The sequence below is a fragment of the Pyricularia pennisetigena genome (genome assembly GCF_004337985.1).
Source record: "Pyricularia pennisetigena strain Br36 chromosome 4 map unlocalized Pyricularia_pennisetigena_Br36_Scf_11, whole genome shotgun sequence".
NCBI classification, from domain to species: Eukaryota; Fungi; Ascomycota; class Sordariomycetes; order Magnaporthales; family Pyriculariaceae; genus Pyricularia; species Pyricularia pennisetigena.
The window spans coordinates 973,894-996,006 of record NW_021940923.1 but is presented as its reverse complement, the minus strand read 5'-3'; the positions used below and the strand labels follow the sequence as shown (position 1 = coordinate 996,006).

General features: G+C 50.3%; 5 protein-coding genes across 5 annotated transcripts; 2 read left to right on the top strand and 3 right to left on the bottom strand.

Annotated features, from left to right (window-relative positions):
* Nucleotides 1-1,582: 1,582 nt before the first annotated feature.
* Nucleotides 1,583-3,072, bottom strand: PpBr36_10852 (uncharacterized protein; the record flags this gene model as incomplete). The annotated part of the gene is made up of 5 exons (XM_029897960.1): nucleotides 1,583-1,689; nucleotides 1,945-2,032; nucleotides 2,424-2,517; nucleotides 2,651-2,712; nucleotides 2,980-3,072. 5 exons carry the CDS (start codon nucleotides 3,070-3,072, stop codon nucleotides 1,583-1,585), a joined length of 444 nt encoding a protein of 147 aa, XP_029743721.1.
* Nucleotides 3,073-4,823: 1,751 nt separating this feature from the next.
* On the top strand, nucleotides 4,824-6,988 carry PpBr36_10851 (uncharacterized protein; the record flags this gene model as incomplete). Its single annotated transcript, XM_029897959.1, has 5 exons — nucleotides 4,824-4,828; nucleotides 4,962-4,977; nucleotides 5,087-5,224; nucleotides 5,282-5,854; nucleotides 5,942-6,988. The coding sequence occupies 5 exons, from the start codon at nucleotides 4,824-4,826 to the stop codon at nucleotides 6,986-6,988; spliced, it is 1,779 nt and encodes a 592-aa protein (XP_029743672.1).
* Nucleotides 6,989-7,579: 591 nt separating this feature from the next.
* Nucleotides 7,580-11,046, bottom strand: PpBr36_10850 (uncharacterized protein; the record flags this gene model as incomplete). The annotated part of the gene is made up of 2 exons (XM_029897958.1): nucleotides 7,580-7,900; nucleotides 8,002-11,046. 2 exons carry the CDS (start codon nucleotides 11,044-11,046, stop codon nucleotides 7,580-7,582), a joined length of 3,366 nt encoding a protein of 1,121 aa, XP_029743720.1.
* A 1,160-nt stretch (nucleotides 11,047-12,206) lies between these two features.
* On the top strand, nucleotides 12,207-12,401 carry PpBr36_10849 (uncharacterized protein; the record flags this gene model as incomplete). Its single annotated transcript, XM_029897957.1, has 1 exon — nucleotides 12,207-12,401. The coding sequence occupies one exon, from the start codon at nucleotides 12,207-12,209 to the stop codon at nucleotides 12,399-12,401; it is 195 nt and encodes a 64-aa protein (XP_029743719.1).
* A 263-nt stretch (nucleotides 12,402-12,664) lies between these two features.
* PpBr36_10848 (uncharacterized protein) lies at nucleotides 12,665-20,133 on the bottom strand (the record flags this gene model as incomplete). Its single annotated transcript, XM_029897956.1, has 8 exons — nucleotides 12,665-14,167; nucleotides 14,236-14,782; nucleotides 14,845-15,947; nucleotides 16,031-18,231; nucleotides 18,302-18,902; nucleotides 18,971-19,081; nucleotides 19,152-19,981; nucleotides 20,037-20,133. The coding sequence occupies 8 exons, from the start codon at nucleotides 20,131-20,133 to the stop codon at nucleotides 12,665-12,667; spliced, it is 6,993 nt and encodes a 2,330-aa protein (XP_029743837.1).
* Nucleotides 20,134-22,113: the final 1,980 nt, after the last annotated feature.

Sequence of the window (22,113 nt, the reverse complement as noted above, 5' to 3'; positions counted from 1 at the left end):
GGGGGGGGAAGCGAGAAAGAAAAAAAGAAAAAAAAAGAGGAAGGGTGCACAAACGGGTTATGCAGCAACTGCATCCTCAAATCTCCCCCCTCTACGCTCTGCGCCCAGAGATACTTGCCTTTCCGAGAAGCCGAGTGAGTGCAAGAATTGCTAGGTCACAATCAGAAAGAAAGAGTTGTTTTTACTCATTCACTCCATCGGCCTGACTTGGCAGTCTCCAACAAAAGACAAGATGAAAAACCGTCCAAACATTTACCTGCCTCATTTTGATTGTATTTGACCGTTATATCTTCCAGGGTACATACCTGTTTGTCAGCTTCCTCTCCGGGAATAGGATGGTACGGTGGTTATGTCACTAAGAATTGAGTCTTTCTCCGAGCTATCGCCTACAAAGATCATACTGCTACCAAGGGTACATATTTGTATCGCAGGTTTGTGTCAATCTACCATTCGAATGGCACCTTGCTGCTGCAGAACTATAGGAACCAAAAGTTCGCTTAGTCTGTGCTTGCGAATAACGATGGCGTAGCAAAAGAAAACAACCCCGCTTGCTAAGTATGGAGATGGGCATTGCAGTAGAGTACAACCAAATATGAGGGAGGGAAAATCAACATGAAAGAAGAAGTCCATCTTACATCCGGAAATCTGGTTTGTTTCCAAGCTGCAAGGCGTACACGAACAATTGGCAACTAGCAAGGCCGTTGTTTCATACTCCCCACTACCTACAATACTACTGCACTGTACAGTAGATGCATATAATACATAGGGAGTCGTGGCCCGTTTTGCTTCTCCTGTCAACCGCCTTGTCAGTTTCTTGTCATGCTTCCAAGAGCCCCCAAGAGAACTCAGCCATTCGGAAAGATGAGTTCCCATTATCACCAATCATAATCATGTACCCCCAAAAGAATGGCCAACCGGCAAGCGGCTCAATCGCTTGGCTTCTTTTTCGTCTGATCAATACCCTAGCTATTAGTGACTGGATTCCCTGGATCTGTAATGTGCCACCCTGGAAAGTGTTTGCGCCTTCAGACAAAGGAAGAGGAGGAAGCCGTGTCCCGTGATGCTGGAACATATGGCGTTCCAGTAATACTCGCTTCCATGTCGATCACACATGAGACAAGCCCTCCATCATTCTTGACTGCACACAAAGTTGTGGCCCACAATTCACGTCATTCCACACCGGTCGCGCCCCCTTTTTTTTTTTTTTTTTTTTTTTCCTCCCTCGATTTTCTTTCTTCTTTAGGTGGTATTTTACTACCAATATACAAATTCCCCAAACTAGATACCCAGTCAAATCAGTCTCACATGTAATAAACTACGAAAAGTACGATAAGCAGTTCGGAGTTCCGTGAGCGGTTCTTCTGTGAAAGCAACGTTTACGTACAGGGGGTTCCTTTTTAATTGAATGAATTGTTTTCTTGCCCCATTCTTTATACTCTATTTTCTCCCCTTCCTTTCCGCCCCTCTTTTGTTTCCCGTATTGTTTTACCGCGTATACATCCCGACCTTCCGCTAAACGCGATTGTAAGCGCTTGTACAGCACTTTGGTCCCGCCATTTCCTGGTCAATTTCTTATCTCCAGTCAAGATTCGCCTTGCCGGGATCTCTGCTGCTGTCCTTCATAGAGCCCCGTGTAATACCCGGCGTAGTACCATGACATCAGCAGGGATTTGAGACTCTCGTCTTTTACTACATGAATATAGATGTATGTGTTTTATGTCAGCAGAAACGTGGGCATTCGAATGTTTGGAGAAACAAAAGGAAGGAAACAGAGCGGTTGCTTTCGAAGCCTGATAGGAGAGTACAACAGAATATTACAAGACAGCCCTTGTTGTGTCTTCCGGATACCTTGAAGGAGATGTACTCTGAGAGTTGATGGATACCACAGCACGCCTTACGGTCGGTCCAAGTACAGAGCATATAGATGCGAGAGGTGCTTCTTACCTGAGCCAAGCACAGAGACAGGCGAGCTAAGCGTGCCGCCAGGTTGTTGATCATTCATGCCGAGACCTTCAGGACGTCCACCCGTAGGCTATAAAGGTAGAAAAGTATTAGTTTGTGCCACATATCAATAATGTCACATGCAGGTACCCCTTTGGCACCGTCATCTGTCTCCTCGAGGGCCCCATCTGGATATGGGGATTCAACAACGCCATCCGGCCCTCGGAAAGAGATGTTGAGATTTCGGTCCTGCAAAGAAAAAAAAAGAGAAAAAAAAGCCAAGCTTTGATGGATCTCCGGGATTGGCGACTTCCATCCGGGGGTTTAAGCGATGTGTAGTAGGGATGCAGGCGAGGGCCGCGAGGCAGAGGGAGGGTCCCGGTGAAGTGAACAACTGTCAAACTGCTCTATACGCGTGGACGCGTGATGAGGATGCAACAAAACCAAGGCGTTCCCCTGTCTCTTGTTGCTGACGTACGTACCTTGGCCTGCTCTTGAATTGTTTCGCCATCGCCCCTCGTTCGGTTGGGCGGCGACTGAGGCTCATTCGTTTCAGTCTTGGCATTCAGTAGGGGGCTGTTCCATGGCGATCATTAACCGCGATCCATTTAATCAGCTTGCTGCTTCGACAACGGGGAGGGTGTGTGTCATAGCCCACACACCAACCAAGGAAAGTGGAGACTGAAAAAATGGTGGAAAGTGGCCTGACTTTTGTGAATCTGGAACAATAGTGGCCTCGGCTGCCCTGTCGGCGTGAATGCTGTGGTATTTCTGTGATGGTGGTAAGGGCCTGCTTCAGCCTCCTTCTCAGATCTTTCCCGCGTGCCGTGGGATTTGACAACACCGAATCGCGGGCGCGAAGAAGACAGGACCAAGAACGGAATAAGAAACACTAAAGAATAAAAGACAGCCATTCGGGCCGCGCCAGGTGGTTGTTTTTTTTCTTCTTCTCCTCGGGCGACCAGTCGGCCGGTTATTCTGGATAGCCGCACATGGGAAAAGCCAGCAACAAAACTGCAGCAATTCAATTCGACTTACCTTGTACTCCTCAAGGGCCTCGTTCCACGAATTAACCAGTGCCGAGTCGTCCCAGATGTCTTCGTGGGTGACGTCCTTTTCTGCTTCCGACATAGCTTGAGGTTCTTCCAACGCGCAATCCTATGTTCAGTCCCGAGCTGATTACGGGTTGATTGATGTGGTGACGAAAATTTCCCTGACTTTTGCTGTTGAGTCGGTGGCTCTGTTGAGGTATTTCCAGCAAGGAGCCGCTGAATTGCAACAGCCAAGCCGATAATTGACGACGATAGGGTAGGTACAAAACAATTACGGTCAACCCCCACCAAAACACAATGTCGCCAAGTCTACATACATGTACTAGACTAGCTAAGCAATGTCCTCAACTCTACTTATGTTTTTGTCTTTAACATCAACCTGAACTTTCGACGGATAAGCACTTAATTCTTGGTAATAAAAGGATGTCTACCTTGGTAAATGAAAAAAAAAAAAAAAAAAAAAAAAAAAAAAAAACCTTTGTTTTTTCTTCAAGTCTCCGTCAACCCTTGTTTCCAATGCACTGTCGCCGACCAATCTCGCGCCTCGACGGTCCTTTGTCATGGTCGCATCATACTATTCTCTATTATGAAATTGTATCTTCTCAGCCGCCTAGGTTAGGTACCTCGCAAATGGTAATCAAGGTTTCTATTACCTTATATTCTGGGTTCATTTTCCGTGTGTTTTCCGATCCGTACGTTCTTCTGGCGGTTTGTTCGGCAGCCATGCCTATCACCAACGGTCGCCGTCTATGAGGAAAAAAAAAGGAAAAAAAAAAGGAAAAAAAAAAAAAAGTCAACCCCGTAACCCCTCTTTCCTCGCTTGCGATGTGTTTGCTACTCTGTCTGACTTTTCTCCCATTTACCCACCACTCTTCAACAAGATACTCTCATCGAATTCCAAATGAATAATAATGGACCTGTCAACTTTAATTTCCCCCCTCTTTCTTCGCATGGTTCGTGCCTACCTTCTTGTTTTCAGATAAACACGTCACTCTACTTGGACGGCAGATCACATGAATGCCTGGTTTGACCGGATCGGACCGGTTCGGAGGTCAAGACCGGCCAGCCAGCCAGCGACCTGTAAACCACCATGTAGTAGGAACACAAGCAAGCGCGCATCCTTTGATCGACCTTGCGGGGGCGACTTGTGACCCTCCCTGCCTAAGTACCTATCTTGTCTTGCCCGTGTAGTGCCAGCGGCTCACCACAGTAGAATGCAAAATGCCTTGGCTTCTCGCCCATCAAATCTGAATGCCCAACCATAACTATCGATGGACAAGTCTATATCTTGGATTTGTGGAACCTGCATTCGTTCTAGACTTTGCCAATCTCTGCGGCCCCTCGGCGTTTAGCGAGCTTTCCCCGCAACCCATCGCCACAGCAAGGTTCCACTCGCCCGACATTGGATCCCATCCAGACTTTCCAGCACCATACCGTACAGTGCCTACCAACCAGCTGAGAGGAGAAATCGAGCAGCGACAGCCGGGCTGTTTCTCTCCTGGGTAGCCTTGGTACCTGCTGATGGACAGCATGCAGTTGCTTCTCCCTTTTTCTATTGTATTCTTTTTTTCTTTTTCTTTTTTTTTTTTTTTTTTTTGGTTCGCGCCCATAGACTATTACTATCGGTCGCGGGGTGAAAGTTACCTGAGGAAGTGACATCAAACATCGCTACTCCTACTCTTTGTACTTATTTCCCAAGCAGCCAACAAATCTTTCTCATCCAAAACTGTCGAATTTGTTAAGTGTGCATGCTTTGAGCTTTTCTAAACGGTCTGCTTGAGAATATTGATTTGAAGCTTGTACGGAAAACAAAGCAACAGCCCAGAAATTATGGAGTGAGTTTCACGCACTGAGTGAACACTCATGTTTCCCACATTATCCGGGAGATTTCAATACAAATGCGAGCAGCAAGAAAAAAGAAAGAAAAAAACTAACCGTGTGGATCGGATCCTCCTTGTCTTCCCCCAGAGCTCTCAAGAGCACAGTGAGTGTGGCACTGGATATTCGAACCGTCTTCTGTTATTGGGCAAAGAAAGAGAGGGTTGAGGAGTCAACTGCATTGCCAGACTATGCTGATCAAATGAACCTCCCAGGAGCATTACATTGGTATCGATGTCGGGACTGGCTCTGCCCGGGCCTGTCTCATCGATGCCACTGGTGATATAAAGTCACTTGCAACCAAGGAGATCAAGCTCTGGCAGCCTACAGCTGGCTACGAGGGTTCCCACTATGTAGGGTCGCATCTTGAACCTCAATAACTCTGCTTGTTGCTACTAACATCAAAGCAGGAACAATCAACAACCGATATCTGGGATGCCATCTGCTTCTGTGTCAAAAAAGTTGTCACCGACACGGGAATTGACACATCCACCATTCACGGCATAGGATTCGATGCCACCTGCTCTCTCGCAGTATTCAGCCACGACACTGATGAGCCCATTCCTGTTACCGGGCCAGATTTTTCAAATGCCTCTGGGGAAGATCGCAACGTGATACTGTGGCTGGACCACCGTCCCTTGGCTGAAGCCGAGAAGATTAATGCCACGGGCCACAATCTGCTGCGCTACGTCGGTGGTAAGATGAGCGTCGAGATGGAGATTCCAAAGATATTGTGGCTCAAGAACAACATGCCCAAGGATCTCTTTGATCGCTGCAAGTTTTATGATCTGGCTGATGCCCTGACGCACTTGGCCACTGGAAGAAACACGAGAAGCTTCTGCAGCACAGTATGCAAGCAGGGCTATGTGCCAGTTGGTGTCGATGGAAGTGTCAAGGGGTGGCAGGAGGACTTTTACCATACTATTGGCCTCAGCGATCTGGTGGAGGATGACTTTAAGCGGATGGGAGGGGTTAATGGGGTGGTGAGCCCTTTTTATTTTGCTACTGTGGCCTCGATAACTTTCCCGGCCCCCCTTGCCATATCGCTGACAAACTAAATACGTCGATAGAGCGGAGAGTATCTGAGTGCCGGAGAGCTGGTCGGTGGACTGTGCGACAAGGCAGCCACCGAGCTTGGCCTCCGTCCTGGAACTGCTGTGGGTAGCGGTGTCATTGATGCCTACGCCGGCTGGATTGGTACCGTGGGTGCCAAGGTCAAGCTCACTGCCGACGAGCTTGACGAAACCATGGCGCCCAACGATGTGGCCCAGGCCTTTACGCGACTGGCAGCCGTTGCCGGCACCTCGACATGCCACTTGGCCATGTCCAAGGAGGCGGTGTTTGTAGATGGAGTCTGGGGCCCCTATCGTGATGTGCTCATCCCGGGTTTTTGGATGGCCGAGGGTGGCCAGTCGGCCACGGGCGAGCTTATGCGGCACATGATCGAGACGCACGCAGCTTTTGTCGAGACACAGGCAGCTGCCGCTGCCCAAGGCAAAAACATATACGACTATTTGAACGACCACCTGCGGCAGATGTCCAGCAAGGCCCAGGCTCCCTCGATATCGTGGCTGGCACGCCACTACTTCTTCTACGGCGATCTCTGGGGCAATAGATCGCCCGTGGCCGACCCCAATATGCGCGGTGCCATCGTCGGTATGAGCAGCGACAAGACTGTCGACTCGCTGGCCCTGCTGTACTATGCCACCATGGAGTTTATCGCCCTGCAGACGAGGCAGATCGTCGAAACGATGAACAAGGCCGGCCACTCCATCAGCAGCATCTTTATGAGCGGCAGCCAGTGCCAGAACGAGATTCTAATGGATCTTGTTGCCACGGCCTGCAGGATGCATGTGCTGATCCCACGGTACGTCAACGCCGCAGTCGTCCACGGCGCGGCTATGCTGGGCGCCAAGGCTGCGAGTGCCGATGCCCAAGGCAAGACGGAGGACCTGTGGAGCATCATGGACCGCATGAGCAAGCCTGGGCGTCTGGTAAGCCCTGCACAGGATCAGGGGCTGAACAAACTGCTTGACGCCAAATACGACATCTTTTTGGAGCAATGTCGCTCGCAGCAGGAGTACCGGAGGCAGGTGGACAAGGCGATTGGGGCCTAGAATGGAGGATTCAGCATTGTGCATAGGCTGATAGCAGGTCCGGGCGTGGTTTGAACCGGTGGCCTCCCAGTAAAGCAAACAGCGATGCTTTTGTTGCTTCCAAGTCCAGTTTGGAATTATGAGCCTAGTTTAAACCCTTTCGGTGGGGTTAAACTCGCGGCGGCAAAGCCATATTTTCAGCACCATTTGTTACAGTGTCTTATTTGTTCTATAATCTTTTCCCTCTTTATTCACATGTTCTTCTGAGGGACTGGTCACTCTCGAGTATCCATGCCTAAATTGGCTCGAGACTAGGTCTAAATAATTAGAAATCATGCTAGACAATCCTGACGCATATTTTCTATTTTGTAACTGCACGTCGCTTCTCTGGTTTACAAATTTCCCCAAGTTCCCCGCAAAACCCGAGTCGGTAGGACCTGCATCATATTAACAACAACACACCACGGATCTACCACACCAAGTGATGGGTAAACCTCAATAGCCATACGTAAACCAGGCGATATCGTGCTTCAGATTGTAAAAATCCAGGTTCATATTTACACTATCGTCATCGACACCCAGCTTCACAGCTTCAAAAGCTCCGACCAAGGCTTAATCAGCAGCAGCCTTGGCCAAGGCCTCCAGGATTGCAGGTGGAAACCTGTATCTAAGTTGGCTAGTATACGTAGTCAAGTCGACCGTGATCTGCCTCAGCTCGTTGTAAAGCATCCTCGCGGTGGCCTCGTTGCCTGTGAACTGCCCACTAGCGAGCCTCTCTCGCTGCCGGGTACAGCATTCGGTCGTCCACATTACCAGGTTCGGTACGTTGCTCGCCACTGCCTGTGACAAGCCAGCGAAGAGGGCTGCGTAACTGCGTATGGCGCTTGGGTCACCTTTGGCATCCAGGGGTAGAATATCGATACTGCGAATTTTCTGTGGATTGCACATATCAAACGTTAGTTGATGCCGCGATGGGAACGAAGGTTTTGGAAATATAAAACGGGTGTATAAAATCTCGAAATGGGCAAACTCACGTCCAAAGCGTCGGGCCATTGTTGTGCTTGGATAAGACCCTTAATTTCGCTCATCTGAAGCAGCACTGCACAAGCTGCACGGTTCGGCTCACGAATCTTGCGCCTAAACATGATGTCGCGCTCATACATGGTGAGCATGGTCCTGGCCAGCTCCACCGGGTCATCAATAGCAGCAAGACTCAGGCTGGTGCCCGCCTGCTCCTGTGCCTCTACACCCTCTACGCGCGGCTTGACCGGTGCCAGCCTCAGTGGCTCATTGTCGCCATCGAGTCCACCGTCCATCGAGATTGATTCGCTCAAGGTACGGCTGACCAGAACAATCACGGCATCGTAATCGCCTGCAAGGTGGTTGAGTAGGACTGCATCGGTTGTGCGTCCGGAATCCTCGGCGGCTCGGGCAGCCTCGAGGGAAATGGTACGCAGGAAGTCTGCCTCGTCATCCAGCGCAACCAGCTTGCCGCGCTCCTCGATCATGCCTTTAATACGCTGGCCATCGGGCCTGATGTCACCAATCAGCTTGCTGAATTCCCGTGTCTCAAGCACCAAAGCCCTGAGGCCCTCATGGCACAGCGCTGCTTGTTGCCTATCAGCCTCGTTATTGGGATCGTCCATATTGAGACAGATGAGAACAATGTAGTCCACTGCCGCGGCAACATCTGCCGCCCTAAAGTCCTGCGTGTAGAGACCCACGAGGGGTGCAAAGTTGATCTGCATTACGCCCTTTGTGTTGAAGCTTTTGAGTTCGTTTGCGACCGACATGGCATCGGCCGGGCGCAAAAGGCCGTAATACTCGAGCGCTATAGCAAAGTGGACAGCGTCGGTGCGTGAGAAGGAATAAAGATAGGCCACCGCGGCCTCGTACATGCCTGCCAGTATCTGCAGGAAGAAGAACATGCTGAAGGAGCCGTTGGCATCATCTCCGGCAGCGCCCGACTTGGCTGCGAAGTGCTTGTTGCCAATCTCCTGGATGTTGGCTTGCAGCTCTGCCAACCCATAGGTCTCATTGGCAAGTTCTGTGGTGCGGTCACCCTCACGTGCCAGGTTGAACTGAAGCCAAATCCAGTCGTCGATGCCGAACCTAAGGCCTTCGAGAGAACGATTGCTCAATTCACAGCGGCCAACAATCTTGTAGCAAGCCATGCGATACGGGTCAATGCTTCCCTCGGGGGCATTGCGGACGCGTTGGGTATATTCGTTGTTGCACCGCTCTTGCATAGGCCGCTTCAATCTTCGATCTTCGCTGGTGGCATAGCTATTGATGTATGACGAGAACGTGCGGTCAATGCTGCGGAAGTGATTCTGGTTCTCGTTGACGTACATGGCCGCTTCGTTGACATGACCCGTCCTCAACAAATAGAAAACAATGGCCCAGACATACTCTCCTTGGACTTGCTGAAGGTCTGCGTTTTCAGTCACCAAGTTCTTCTTGGCAGCCAAGACCCTGATGTAAGCACGTATTTTGTTGATAACATCGGGGCGGCCTCCCAGGTTGGCCTCCTGTGGGCTTTTAGCAATGGTGGCCTCGGCTTCCTGGAATGCCTGTTTCTCCAGGTACCGATTGGCCCCGTTGATGATGCGTTTCCGCAGCTCCAAGGCCTCTGGCGACCGAGCTTGGGCATGAATGTAGCTTTGTGCGAATTGTCGCTGTCGCGCGGTTGAGCCAGGCACGCTGGGATCCGCGTCTGGGTCTTCGCCAATAACCTCTATCATGGCGTTGTAAGCCTCGTAGATCTTGGGTGCATGTACATCTCCAGACCGCTTTGTAACCTCGGCGAATTCATGCATGATTGGGTATGCGAGGTTCATGAGGCGGCTGTCATTCAAAGAATGAATCTTCTCAATAAACTGTCGTTGTTTGTCGTCCAGGAATCGCTCGTTGATCGAGGGGATGCCATTGCCTAACCCGTTGTGGCCCACCATCTCAACGTCGACGAACTGAGCCCCATGCGATCCGATTCTGCTCGGACTTCCGATGACAGACCGCAGCATGCTGGATTTGCCAAATGTACTATTCCTCTGGGTGGCCCGGCCCGCAACTTCAGCACCGCCGGTGGCGTTTCTAGACCTCTTTGAGCGGCCAAAACCGCCCACGTCTTCTCTGCCAGCCGATACACTGGACCTCTTAGGCCCAACTGCATCTTCCCTTGGCTTGATCCCAAAATGATCGTATATGCGTCTCCTTTGAGCCTCCCATTCCATGTTGACGTTCTCTTCGAGGAAGCTGTCGAAATCCCTGACCGAGCGCTCTAGGCCGTCGGCAATCATACTTAAGGTGGTCTTTGCCTGCAGGTTGGACAGGTAAGTTTCAACGTCGAGCTCGCCCGGGCTTGGGCCCACTGATCTAGTCTCAGGGACTCTGCCGCCTGCGCGTGCAGCAAAATCACCCAGGTCTTTGACGGCAGCTCCAGGGTCGACACCCGAGGCGGCTAATAGGTAGTGTGCCCTGCCATCGAGAGGTGGGCGGTCTGCGGCGCGACCCTGGGGCCCAAGCTTTCGCAACCGCTGTTGAAGGTCGCTCAGGCCCAGTTGGATGCTAGGCAGATATTCGACTCCGTCGCCGCCATCACCATTCTTCTTGGCTTTTGCTAGTAGCGAGTCGAACAAAGCGCCACCAGCCTGGGAGCCATTGACTGACTGCGCGCCAGCGGGTCTGGCGGTTGAGTCAAACATCGACGCGCCAGCGGCATTGGTTGCGGTATTGTTGAAAAGCGAGCCTGTCGGTTTCGTCTGCGGTAGCGCGGTCGCGAATGGAGAATTCGAAGGTTTGCCATCAAGTCCTATGAGCTGGGAGTTCTGCGATACGGCCGGCTGGGCTGCTCCTGAGTTGGTAGCGCCGAACAGAGAGCTGCCGCCTAAAGTTGGCCTCTTTTGATCGGGATGGGCACCGAAGAGCCCTGAAGCCGCTGGTTGCTGCTGCTGCTGCTGCTGCGTTGATCCGAAGAGCGAAGATGTAGCGGGCGCAGATGTACCAGCTGCTGGCGCTCCAAACAGGGATGGAGCAGCCGGAGCAGAGGTGCTTGCTGCTGGTGCTCCAAACAAGCTCATTCTGAAAAATAGTAATCAGCGCGTTCGTGAATCTAGTGGCTCACCGAGGTGCAGCTGCTGGAAATAAACCAGCAGTTTGCGTTGTGTGCCTGGCAGCGAAGTAATCGGCACTAGGTGGTTGTGGAAAACGCGTGTGCAATTACAATCGCGGGTTCAGTTTGGGTACTAAGCTAAAAAAAGTTGTTTGTTGGCTGGGTGCGGGTGGGTCCCGAAATCCAGCATGAAAACGCGCAAGTGCAGACTTGTGTAACGGAGGCGGTGACATAAGCAACGGCACGGGTACAGTGCTTGGAACGTCTTTCTATCTGGTCAACAAGCATCTGTCTATTGTCGATTTTTTGTGCCCGCGATTATTTTGACTAGCTGTGAGCGAAGCTAACTGTCATTTCCACAGTACTGTTGTTTAGAAAAGGTATACCACTCTCTTCATATTTTGATGCAAGCCACTTATCTTCCACATACGACCATACCCACTGGAATATACGGGATCCCGTCCGCTCTCCCCTAGTCAAACCAGTGAGGGCCGAACTAGTACTCAGGTGGGTGACCACTGGGGAATCCTCGGTGTTGTATGTCCATTACTTTTTGCCTAATTTTTTTTTTCGAACGGAATATTTGTGGGTTACATCATAATTTTATAACATTCCCCAAAAAAAAAAGAAAAAAAAAAAAAAGGATTGCTGCATAAATCCGTAACGTGCTATTTTGCAACAAAGGTTGGATTTTTGCCAAATACCAAATTATAATGTTGCTGTACAACGGGTACCGGTACATACGACCATACCCATTGGAATACACGGGATCCCGTCCGCTCTCCCTTTGTTAAACCAATGAGGGCAGGATCGGTATTAAACGCTAAGGGATTCAATGGGATCGGGTCTGGGCCCACACCTCTGGCCAATGGTCGTTCGTCACCTCGCGCCCCGCCCCGCCCACCTCTGGGCTCCGTTGTCAAATGCATCTCGCTGCCACCGGCCTGTCGCCGTCGACAAAACAGGATCCCGTTTTCGGGCCTCGCGCGCTTACTATGGCCATGAAACTGTCGATTTTCTCGGGGAGGGGGAGGGCACCTGCGTCCCGCTGCCCTCTTCCCTCTTTTTCGAGGAGGGCAAGGGCCCGTCGCCAATTTTCATTTTTTTCGTTTGCAACCATCACCGATTATGTCTCGTCCACGTCCACTTACCTCCCAGCGGTGGGCAACAAGCACAACAGAAACGCTACGAAAGGCCGGTCTTGTCGCAAAAACGCGACCCGTTCAGGCCTACAAAAATGCGGCAATAGCTGCGAAACGCGAAAAAGCAAAGCTCTCAAAGCGCGAATTCAAACCAATACCTAATCGGCCACGGGGGGAATAACTAGTATCGCCAACAACAAAAGCTAGCAATGCAATCATGAAAATGTAAATATAACCTAAAAAATTCCATTAGAGGGGTTTGAGCCGTGATAAATATCTTAGTATCGCTGCCATTATCCAAAATGAATACCGTATGGATCATGCAAACTAGATTGATCCAATCGAAAACTTTCTCAAATGTAATCCATGTTCAAAATGAGTGATATAGGTGGTTGATTTAGTTTCCGATACGCCGCTGTGTAAATCGAACTTTCCTTTCTTCCCCTATACTTGTTTGTCAAACTGACACAACCTGCTTCTCAAAGCCACCTTTTCGGCAAACTTTGTTATGGGAACCGCTTCCAAAACATCGAAAAGGGCAATGTCAGACTTGACATCCCTCTGGATCCAATTCCGAATCTCCATAGCCACAAGTGAATCCACTCTGTACATGAACAAAGGCCGGCTGGGATCAACCTCGGAGGCAGGCATTGACACAATGATGGAAATTTTATCGACTAACCCATCGATCAAGACCGATACTGCCTCTTCCTTGGACTCGACTGTGGCCAGCCTCTGTGCCATGGTGACGCCTCCAACCTTGGCCGGGTTGTCCGAGGAGTTGGAGGCAGTGTTCGATCGCACTGCCGCCAAGTGGCTAAACCGCAAGTCCTCAACCAGCCAGTTGGGCATATCCAAGCCGGCGTTCTCGAAGGCGGCGGCCGTCGCGAGACCCACGCTGACCTGCGCTGGGAAAGTGGCTCGGCGCCGCTCTCCGTTAATTGCTGCCTTCATCAGCGCCAGGAACACCGGCTCTCGAATGCCTAGGAGCTGCTCCCACGCGACCAAGTCACCTGCCGCGCCCGTCTCAGCCAGCACCCCGACATCGCGCATAATACCGAGGTCGACGGCGCACCCTGCCATACCCAACGCTCGCCGGTGGTGTGCGAGCGCATTTTGGAACAAGTTTCCAGCCGCGTAGTTTGCCTGTCCTCGGTTGCCAATGATGCCCGAAATGGACGAGCACATGATGAAAAAGTCGAGCGGTCGCTCCGGGCCGAAATAGTGGTGCAGGTTGCGTGTGCCATCGATTTTGGGCTCGGTAGCACCGGTCCACTCCTCGTGGGTCATCTTCTCAAATATGCCGTCGCGGAGGACCATGGCCATTTGGAAAACACCTTTAATTGGCGGCAAATCCTCGCTGCAGCGCTCAAGGGCTGCGGCCAGCGCCTTTGGGTCGGCGACGTCGGCGGCATACGTGCGGACGGTCGCGTGGGCAGAAAGAGCGTCGACTGCTGCTTTGGCCTCGGAGCTTACGGCGCCATGGCGTGAAATGAAAGCAAGGTTGCGCGCGCCAGAGGTCACCAGCATGTTGGCCAGCGACCTGCCCAGGCCTCCCAATCCACCGACGAGCAGGTACGTGCTGGACGGGTCCAACCGCAACGCAACACTGGGTTCCAGGACGACAGGCACCTTGCCGTTGCTGTCGAAAGATAGTACGATTTTACCGCGGTGCTTACCGCTCTGCATTAGCCGGAAAGCATCTTTGATCTGGTCCACGGGCATTACGGTTAACGGGGTTGGCGCGCGCAGGGCGCCGCTGCGGATGAGGTCGAAGGTCTTGCGCCATATTTCCGACATGAGTTCCGGGTCGCTGTTGAGGATTTCGAGCAGGGTGAAGCAGGTAAACGTAATGCCAGTGGCAAACGGCGCCATATCGAGCCTTGTATTTTCGCCGACATCACGGCTGCCCAGCTCGACAAATGTGCCCAACGGGGCGAGGCAATACTAGGTTTTTTTTTTTTTTTTGTTTAGTCTTGGCAAAAATGTGGATGGGTTGATCAGATTTAGCATACCAAAGATTGACGGAGAAGCTCTCCAGAAAGCGAATTAAGCACGCAGTTCACCCCACGGCCGCCGGTGAGGCGTTTCAGCCCCCTAACGAAGCTAGCATTACGGGAGCTGAATATTCGCTCCTCGGGAATCTTGTACGTTTCAGTGATGAATTTCCGTTTTTCGGTAGACCCTACGGTAGCGTAAATCTTCAGGCCCAGATGGCGAGCAATTTGAATGGCTGCTTGGCCAACTCCGCCAGCTGCAGCGTGTATTAGCACCGACTGTCCCTTTCGCAAACGGGCCAGGTTAACCAGAGCGTGGTACGCGGTGGTGAAGACGACGGGCAACGCCGCACCGGTCTCGAAAGACATGTCATCAGGCAACTGGGCGCACAGTATTTCGGGCGTGCGCGCTACATTGGCGTGCGAGCCTAGAACGTGGGCGGTGACACGGTCGCCTGGTTTTACGCCCGTCACCATGCTTCCCGTTCTGAGCACGACACCCGCACCTTCATATCCCAGGTAAGGGTAGGTGATTATACCCATCGATATCATAACATCTCGGAAGCTGTTGTTTGTTAGCAGGGATAATGGACAGGGGAACTAATTGGGGGAGTAAAAAAAACTTACTTCAAGCCGGATGCTTGGATCTGGATCTCAACCTCGTCGTCTTGCAACTTTCTATCGCTTTTTGTGGGTGCGAAGCGCAGCGTGTCGAGCAGACCAGGCTTAGATATTCCAAGGCATAATTGAAACTCGCAGTCTTTGATGGATTCCATGTGCGGCGCGGTGCCGGCGTGGGACGAGACCTGGTTACACAAGTCCTGATCTTCATACACTCTGCCGACTTTAAGTAGCCCGTCCTCCTCGAGAAACTCGTTGTCGACGCTGGAGCCGAGCAGCACCCCGGTAGCCAGGGCTGGGCCGTTTGCTAGGCTGCTTAGGTGTAAAGCTTTCAGACTATCGTTTCCGAGCTCCCGTCTGATAACACGCAGAACGCCGTCAATAATAAACGCGGATGGCCCCTCGAAACCGGTGATCCAAACAAGACTGGTTGCTTTTACCAGGAGATTCTTGACAGCGTCAAAGTCTGACTGCGACAGCTTGTCCATGCAAGAGGTCTCCAGCTCCAACAGGCTGACAATTGCTTTGTTTGATAAGGTATCCGGGCCCAAGTCCGGCGTCCAGCTGATGGCTTTTGCTTTGTATCCTCGGCTGCTGACCATGGATACCAAATCGCTGGAAAATGAAGTAATAGCGGCACTTGCTGTGGCTGGCTCGATGACGAGGACCTCTTGGAGATGCTCAAAGTCTCCATTCGTATGTCCATTGGTGGTGACCTCAGGGGCGGTGAAGATGGCAATCGAGCCTGTGTCGTCCGAGAAGAGGTCGACTTTGCCGTTGAGTGACAATGGAAACCCGCAGATTAAACGTCCGCCTGGCTTGACATGACCCAAAAGGATTTCAAGACTAGTTTGGTCCTCGAACCATTTACTGCAATTTTGTCCTGCAACGACGAGGCCAAAGGTCTTTTCTGGCTTGCTCCCGGGTTTAAGCTCCACAAAGTCTTTCCCAGAGCCAGCCGGTAAGCCTCCCGTAACGGCGTACCTGATTTGCTGTGAAGGACTCAAAGTGGCATTCTTCGTGATTGAACTGACGCTTGAGTCCTTGGGGTTTTCAGCAACAACCTCAAGCACAGCCGTAGGTGACTCGTGGAGTATCATTCGCGCAACCTAATGCTTCGTTAGTTATAGCCGGGGGATTTTTTTTTTTTTTTTTTTTTTTTTTTTTTACCGAACTTGGGGTTAATACTAACCTTTTCCAGCTTTTGGTTGGACGTCAGGCCGCAGTTTGTAATGATGTTTTCGAGCTGCTGCTTCGTCAGAAGCTTAAAAGAAGCCTCCTGACGCGTCTGGTAGCATAGTCCCGGCACTTCAGATTCCTCCTCGACGTCGGCATCAGATGCTATATCGCTCGTGGCGCGGTACCCGCGGATTTGCAGGTAGCAATTCGTCGATGCATCATCAAACACGTACATATCCGACTCGAGATCGTTGACGGCATATTTGGTTGCAGTTGAGCACCCACGCAAGGGTGTCCCAGTCTCGAACGGCATGTCTGCAGAAATTTCCACTTCTTGGAAGCAAACCGGAATGTACGGCTTGGTGGGAGGTGCCCCCGGACCACCATAATACGCCGCAAAAGGGGTGGACAAAATCGAGTCCAAGGTGGTTGGGTGGATCAGATGTGGCCGTCCGGGGCGTCCTGTGTCGAAAGTCTCTCCTGGGTCGCCAATCGAGGCCTCATATACGGCCTGCCCCGGTCGGAAGCGGAGTTTCTTTACGTTGCGGAATGCCGGCCCGACCGCGAGGCCGACGTTGGCAAAGTCCTGGTAAAATTGGTCGACAGGCAAATCGTATTCGCATGCTTCCATTGCGGTTCTATATTTCGCGAGGGAAGAGTCCACGGCAGCAGTCTCCTCGCGTTTCGCCATGGTTTCCAAGTCGCCATCCAAGTAGTACTCGACCCGCATGAGACCGGTGCAATTCTCACGTAGCGGTATATCTGGACCACCGGATGATGAAATGGTAAACTCCTGCCACGCGGCCGGGCCCGAGGTTTTGGTGCCTAACTGGTGCGGCCTGCAATGTACCACAAACTCGGTGGCGTTGTCGAGAGAGACCATGGCCGCCGAAGCAATAGTTACATCTCGCAGCTTAACGGTCCGCATTTTGCGGCCGGGGTCAGCCAATCGGCAGGCTGCTTCCAAAGCCATGGCAATCAGGCCAGCTCCAGGATAAATCACGACCCCGGTGACTTTATGATCACGGACCCAACTTTCCTGGTCGATGTGAAGATAACCTCGCCAAACATGTTCGCCTGGGGTCATAGACGGCATAGGGGCACCCAAAAGGCTGCTTTGAGGATGCGGGCGCATGTTATGTTCCCGACTCACGCGAGGGGTGGCATCAAATTTCGCCGTGTGCAGCCACGGGTACGGTGGAAGGTTTGTAAGCAGCACTGCGCCTGGGTCGTCGTTGATCTTGGCCAAATCCACGGGGACACCGGCGACATACAAGTTGCCTGCCAAAGATAGTACCATGTCCTGGTCGTCCATACCGCGCGAGAGCGAAGACAGGTATTGGACGCCTTGAACCGAAGCTGCACCAAGAATCTCTTTGACGCTTTGCTTTAAAGCACTGTGAGGTCCGATTTCCACGAGTAGGTCGACTCCAATATCGCCTTGTTCGTCATCGGCTGGTCGCACGAGCTCTCTCAACGCGTCCGAAAACAACACAGGCGAGACCAGGTTGCGGCCCCAGTAAAAGCCGTCCAGGTCCGCTGCCTGCACCGGTATGCTTTCCACGCTGGACACCATCACCACGTCACTTCTTTCTGAAGCATTATCGCCCGGCCGGATTTGCATGAGTGCTTGGACGTACTGGGGGTAAACGTCTGACATATGCTCCGAGTGGTACGCCATGTCGACTTTCAACTTCGCGGCGAAGACCGAAGTGCCTCTCAGGCGATCGTATAACTGTTCGATGGCCGCCATATCACCTGAGATGGTTACACCTGAGGGTGAGTTGATACAAGCAACAGTTAAATAACCGGCTGTTGTCTCGGAGATGAGCTCCTCTGCCTTTTCAGGCGAACAACCGACGGCAATCATTCCTCCTCTGGGCTCCTGAGATGCAGCCGCCATGGCGTCACAAAACTTGCCGCGGAGGTAAGCCACTTGAACAGCCTCTTTGGCAGTTATAAACCCTGCGCTGTATGCCGCTGCGATTTCGCCACTTGAGTGACCTACCACCTTGGATGGCGAGACGCCCCAGGTAGCCAACAGGTCGACTATACCGATTTGAAGTATAGTGCATAGAGGCTGGCTTAGTTCTGGAGATTTAATGCGGCTGGATTCGGCGGGCTTTGCGAGCTCTTCGGCTGCGTTCCAGGGACAACCCAATTCCTTCAAGTAAACTTGACACTTTTGGAAACTAGAGTTGAAAACAGCAAATTCTAAAGGCTCCGACGTTAGCACCACTGTGACTACGCTTTCACAGTAATTTTAGGAGGAGGACCGACATACCCATAAGTTTCAGACCCATCAAGGGCCACTGCGCACCCTGCCCCGTGAAAATAAAGCCTACCCTCGGGGCAGCGTTGGACCTGGTCGCGTCTTCGCTCGTCAGCGCGAGCAGGCGCGTGCGCAGGTCGGCCAAGTCCTCGGCGATGCAGAACTTCTTCCACTGGAAACGCGTCCGCTTGTTCCCTAGGGTGTAGGCAAGGTTGGCGGCGTAGGCGGCGGAACCGTCGCCGGTCTTTTCCATGTGCTCGGCCATAGACCGCGCAACGCGCACCAGGCCGTCGCGGTCTCTGCTGCTGAGCACAAAGAGTCGTTTTTTCTCTGCTGTCGGGCCGACCGTCACCGACCGTGACTGAGGGGCGCTCTCGATCACGAGATGCGCATTGGTGCCGCCGACGCCAAAGTTGTTGATGCTTACCCGCCTCGGCCCTCTGGTTGGCGGCCAAGGCATTAGGCTTGTCGGAATGTGGAGATTCCATTCCTGGAGTGGGATCTTGGGGTTTGGGGTGCGGAAGAACATTTGTGGTGGGATGTATCCTTTCTCCAGGGCGAGTATTGACTTGATCAGCGATGCTACACCAGAAGCCCCCTCTAAGTGTCCAATCTGGCGATGAAGAGAGCGTTAGCACTGTTAATTCGAAAACGTTAGAACGAGGACATGATATATCATACGTTGGGTTTTACGCTGCCAATAACCAGTGGTTGCGGCCTCGGTGCTTTTTGGCCAAGGGTCTCGTAAATTGCTCTGGTCTCGACGGGATCACCAGCTTTGGTTCCTGTGCCCTATTTCAACACTAGTCAGTTTCGTTTTTTTTTTCCTGAACTCGGGGAGGGTTTGATGGCAAAAACTGACATGGCATTCTACGAATTGGGTATCGCTCATATCCAGGCCTGCCTTGTCGTATACCTCCCTAATCAAAGCTGCCTGGCTTTCAGAGCTGGGCATAGTAAATCCCTGCGTATAGCCATCGGAATTAACACCCGATCCACGGATTACCGCACGAATAGGGGCATTATCCCTGATAGCGTCGTCCAAACGCTTGAGCAAGACTATACCACAGCCTTCTCCGCGCCCGTATCCATCCCCCGATGCGTCGAACGATTTGCAGCGACCATCTGGCGACAACATGGTCATGTTGGTGTAGTACGTCGGAAAGTCCGGGTTCAGCATAAGATTCACTCCGCCGGCGATGGCCATATCGCTTTCCCCCGACAGCAAGCTTTGGCATGCCATATGTATAGCAACGAGACTAGAGGAGCAGGCCGTAGCGACTGTCAAACTGGGCCCCTTGAGGTTATAAAACCATGAGGCGCGGTTGGAAAGCATTTCGGTATTGATCCCAAGGACGGTGTAGCGTGGTGAGACTTCTGTATCCCGAGCAATAGAGTCTCGATAATCGGATGAGGACGAGCCAAGGTAGCAGCCCGTCTTTGTACCGGAAACGGCATCGAGGGTCAGCCCCGAACTCTCGAGGGCTTCATATATCAACTCTAAAACCAACCGCTGCTGCGGATCTAACGCTAATGCCTCTGCCGCATTGATGCTGAAAAAAGCCGCGTCAAATGCCCGTATATCCCTCTTCAGGAAATGAGCTTCCCTAGCCGCAATGGTCTGGGGTTTGTTAGATCCATGGTGATGGAAAGCATCTGCATTCCATCTACCGGTGGGAAGTGATCTGGTGTCTAGCCAATGTTAGCACGCAGTTGTACCAAGTCCTGATGGATGCAAGCAGCATACCTTTTTGCGCTAAGAGCTGCTGCCAAAGATCTTCGGGGCAGGAAACCTCATCTGGGAGGCGGCATGCAAGACCAATGACGGCTATAGAGGGTGCCATGTTGATAATGGTCAGTATAAAGGCAGCTCGGAATATTCCCAGACAATCAGCATGTCAAGGCCTAATTGGTGTGGTGGGCAAAACTAATCTGGAAGACGCGCGACTTCTTGCACCTTATGTCTATTGACCCTGGACGGTCATTTACACTTGGTATCCGAAACCACAGGCATTGGAGTTCATTTGTTGCGCTCCTCCAAGACATCGAAGAAACGAACCGCCATTACCCTGAAGCGAAGCAGTAATAACTCCCAACAGCGAGAATAAACTTCAGTTACATGCGGAAACACCCCCTGCCAAACAACCTTCTTACCGTATCATGGTAATCAACGTAAGCTATGTAACATGTTTCTCTTTTGTATTTGATAACATCATCCCTTACTCGTAGTTAAGGCATTCCAACACCCGCCCATGACGGCCCGAAACCTTATTTGAAAAACCCGCGGGCCAACAGCCCACGAACCTGCCATTTCTTTCATTATTAAATTTATATTTACTAGAGCAAAATTAATATTAAAATATATAACCCAAAGCGTGCAAATAAAATGGGGGCCCGTGGGTTGCGGTATTTTTGAGCCTATCGGCCCCCGTGGGCGCCCGCAAAGGGTTTTTGGAATGCCTTACTCGTAATACACCACGTCATGCGTCCGGTCGTTGCTTTTCAAGGCTTACCCGACAGATTCATTCAGTGATTGAGGTGTACTACGCAACCCGGTCGAAATATGCTATCCTAGGTACAAGGTTGTTGGATTAACAACTTTTGAAACGATGTGTGTGAAACGATCGAATTAAGTGGGTTGAGTTATGTGAGAGTGTTAAAATTTCTCACCTTAACCCTAGTCTGAGGACAACTTGTAGATTTTCGAAGCTTATGGCGGGTATTTATACTGTATTCGCATTGTGTATGAACTGTATACGCAAAAATAATAGTATAACCACTGTATAAAAATATAAGGTAATTTACGTTGCAATATTTGAATTTTTTACGTTTTTTTGACGCAAAAACCGTTGTTATAGCTTTTATGGTTATATTAATATTAAATAGTAAGTATATTGTTCAGCTTGAAATATATATTATTATATGTAATTTATTATTTTACATAATAATACTAGATATAAATTGAATATTATATCATAAAATAATTATTTTCATTAACGTAACGGTGGAAAATGGATGCAATTATCGTTTAAAATAAATAATTTAATAATATTTTTATTTCGATATAGAATTTACTAAAGAACTTAATAATTCGCCCAATTATTTGTAGAATTAAAATGAGTTCTAATATAGCGACTGTATTATATTATTATAAATAAATATTAAACAAACATCTTTGTACAACTTTTATTTTATTCAATACAAAAATAGAAAAATAATACAAATTTTCCGTTTTTTAAATAGAAAAATAATAAGAGCAGATATTACGAAACGGATTTTACGCAGACCTTTGTTTATACACGTTATCTAATCATTCATATTTGGATTTTATTATCATTAAAATTGGTAAAAATATAACGGCATTTCGATAGTAAATTCTATATAAAAGTATATATATTTTACTTATCCGTTTATTTAATGGTTTACCTAATCCGGTATATACACAAAAACTCGATTTAACGTTATTTATACATATACCACCGCAGACGTGCAAAAATTTTGAAATTTAGTTAAAAAACAAAAAATAATATAAAAAAAAAATCAAAAAAATAGTACCGCCATAAGCGGATTAAAGGCAGGTGGTATTGCACTCGCTTTGTGAGCATGGCTAGCGCAGGGCTAATTATATTAGCTACCCTGCATTATCTTATAACGGCTAGCACGGACTAATTTTATTAGTCACCCTGCATCGAATAAATAAATAAATAACAAATAAAACGTATACGCGTTTATACACACAAAGCTTTATATATCACGTCTTTGTTCATAGTTTCAACAACAAAACAAATACGTCATATTTAATCTAGCTTAGTGGTATAATGCAC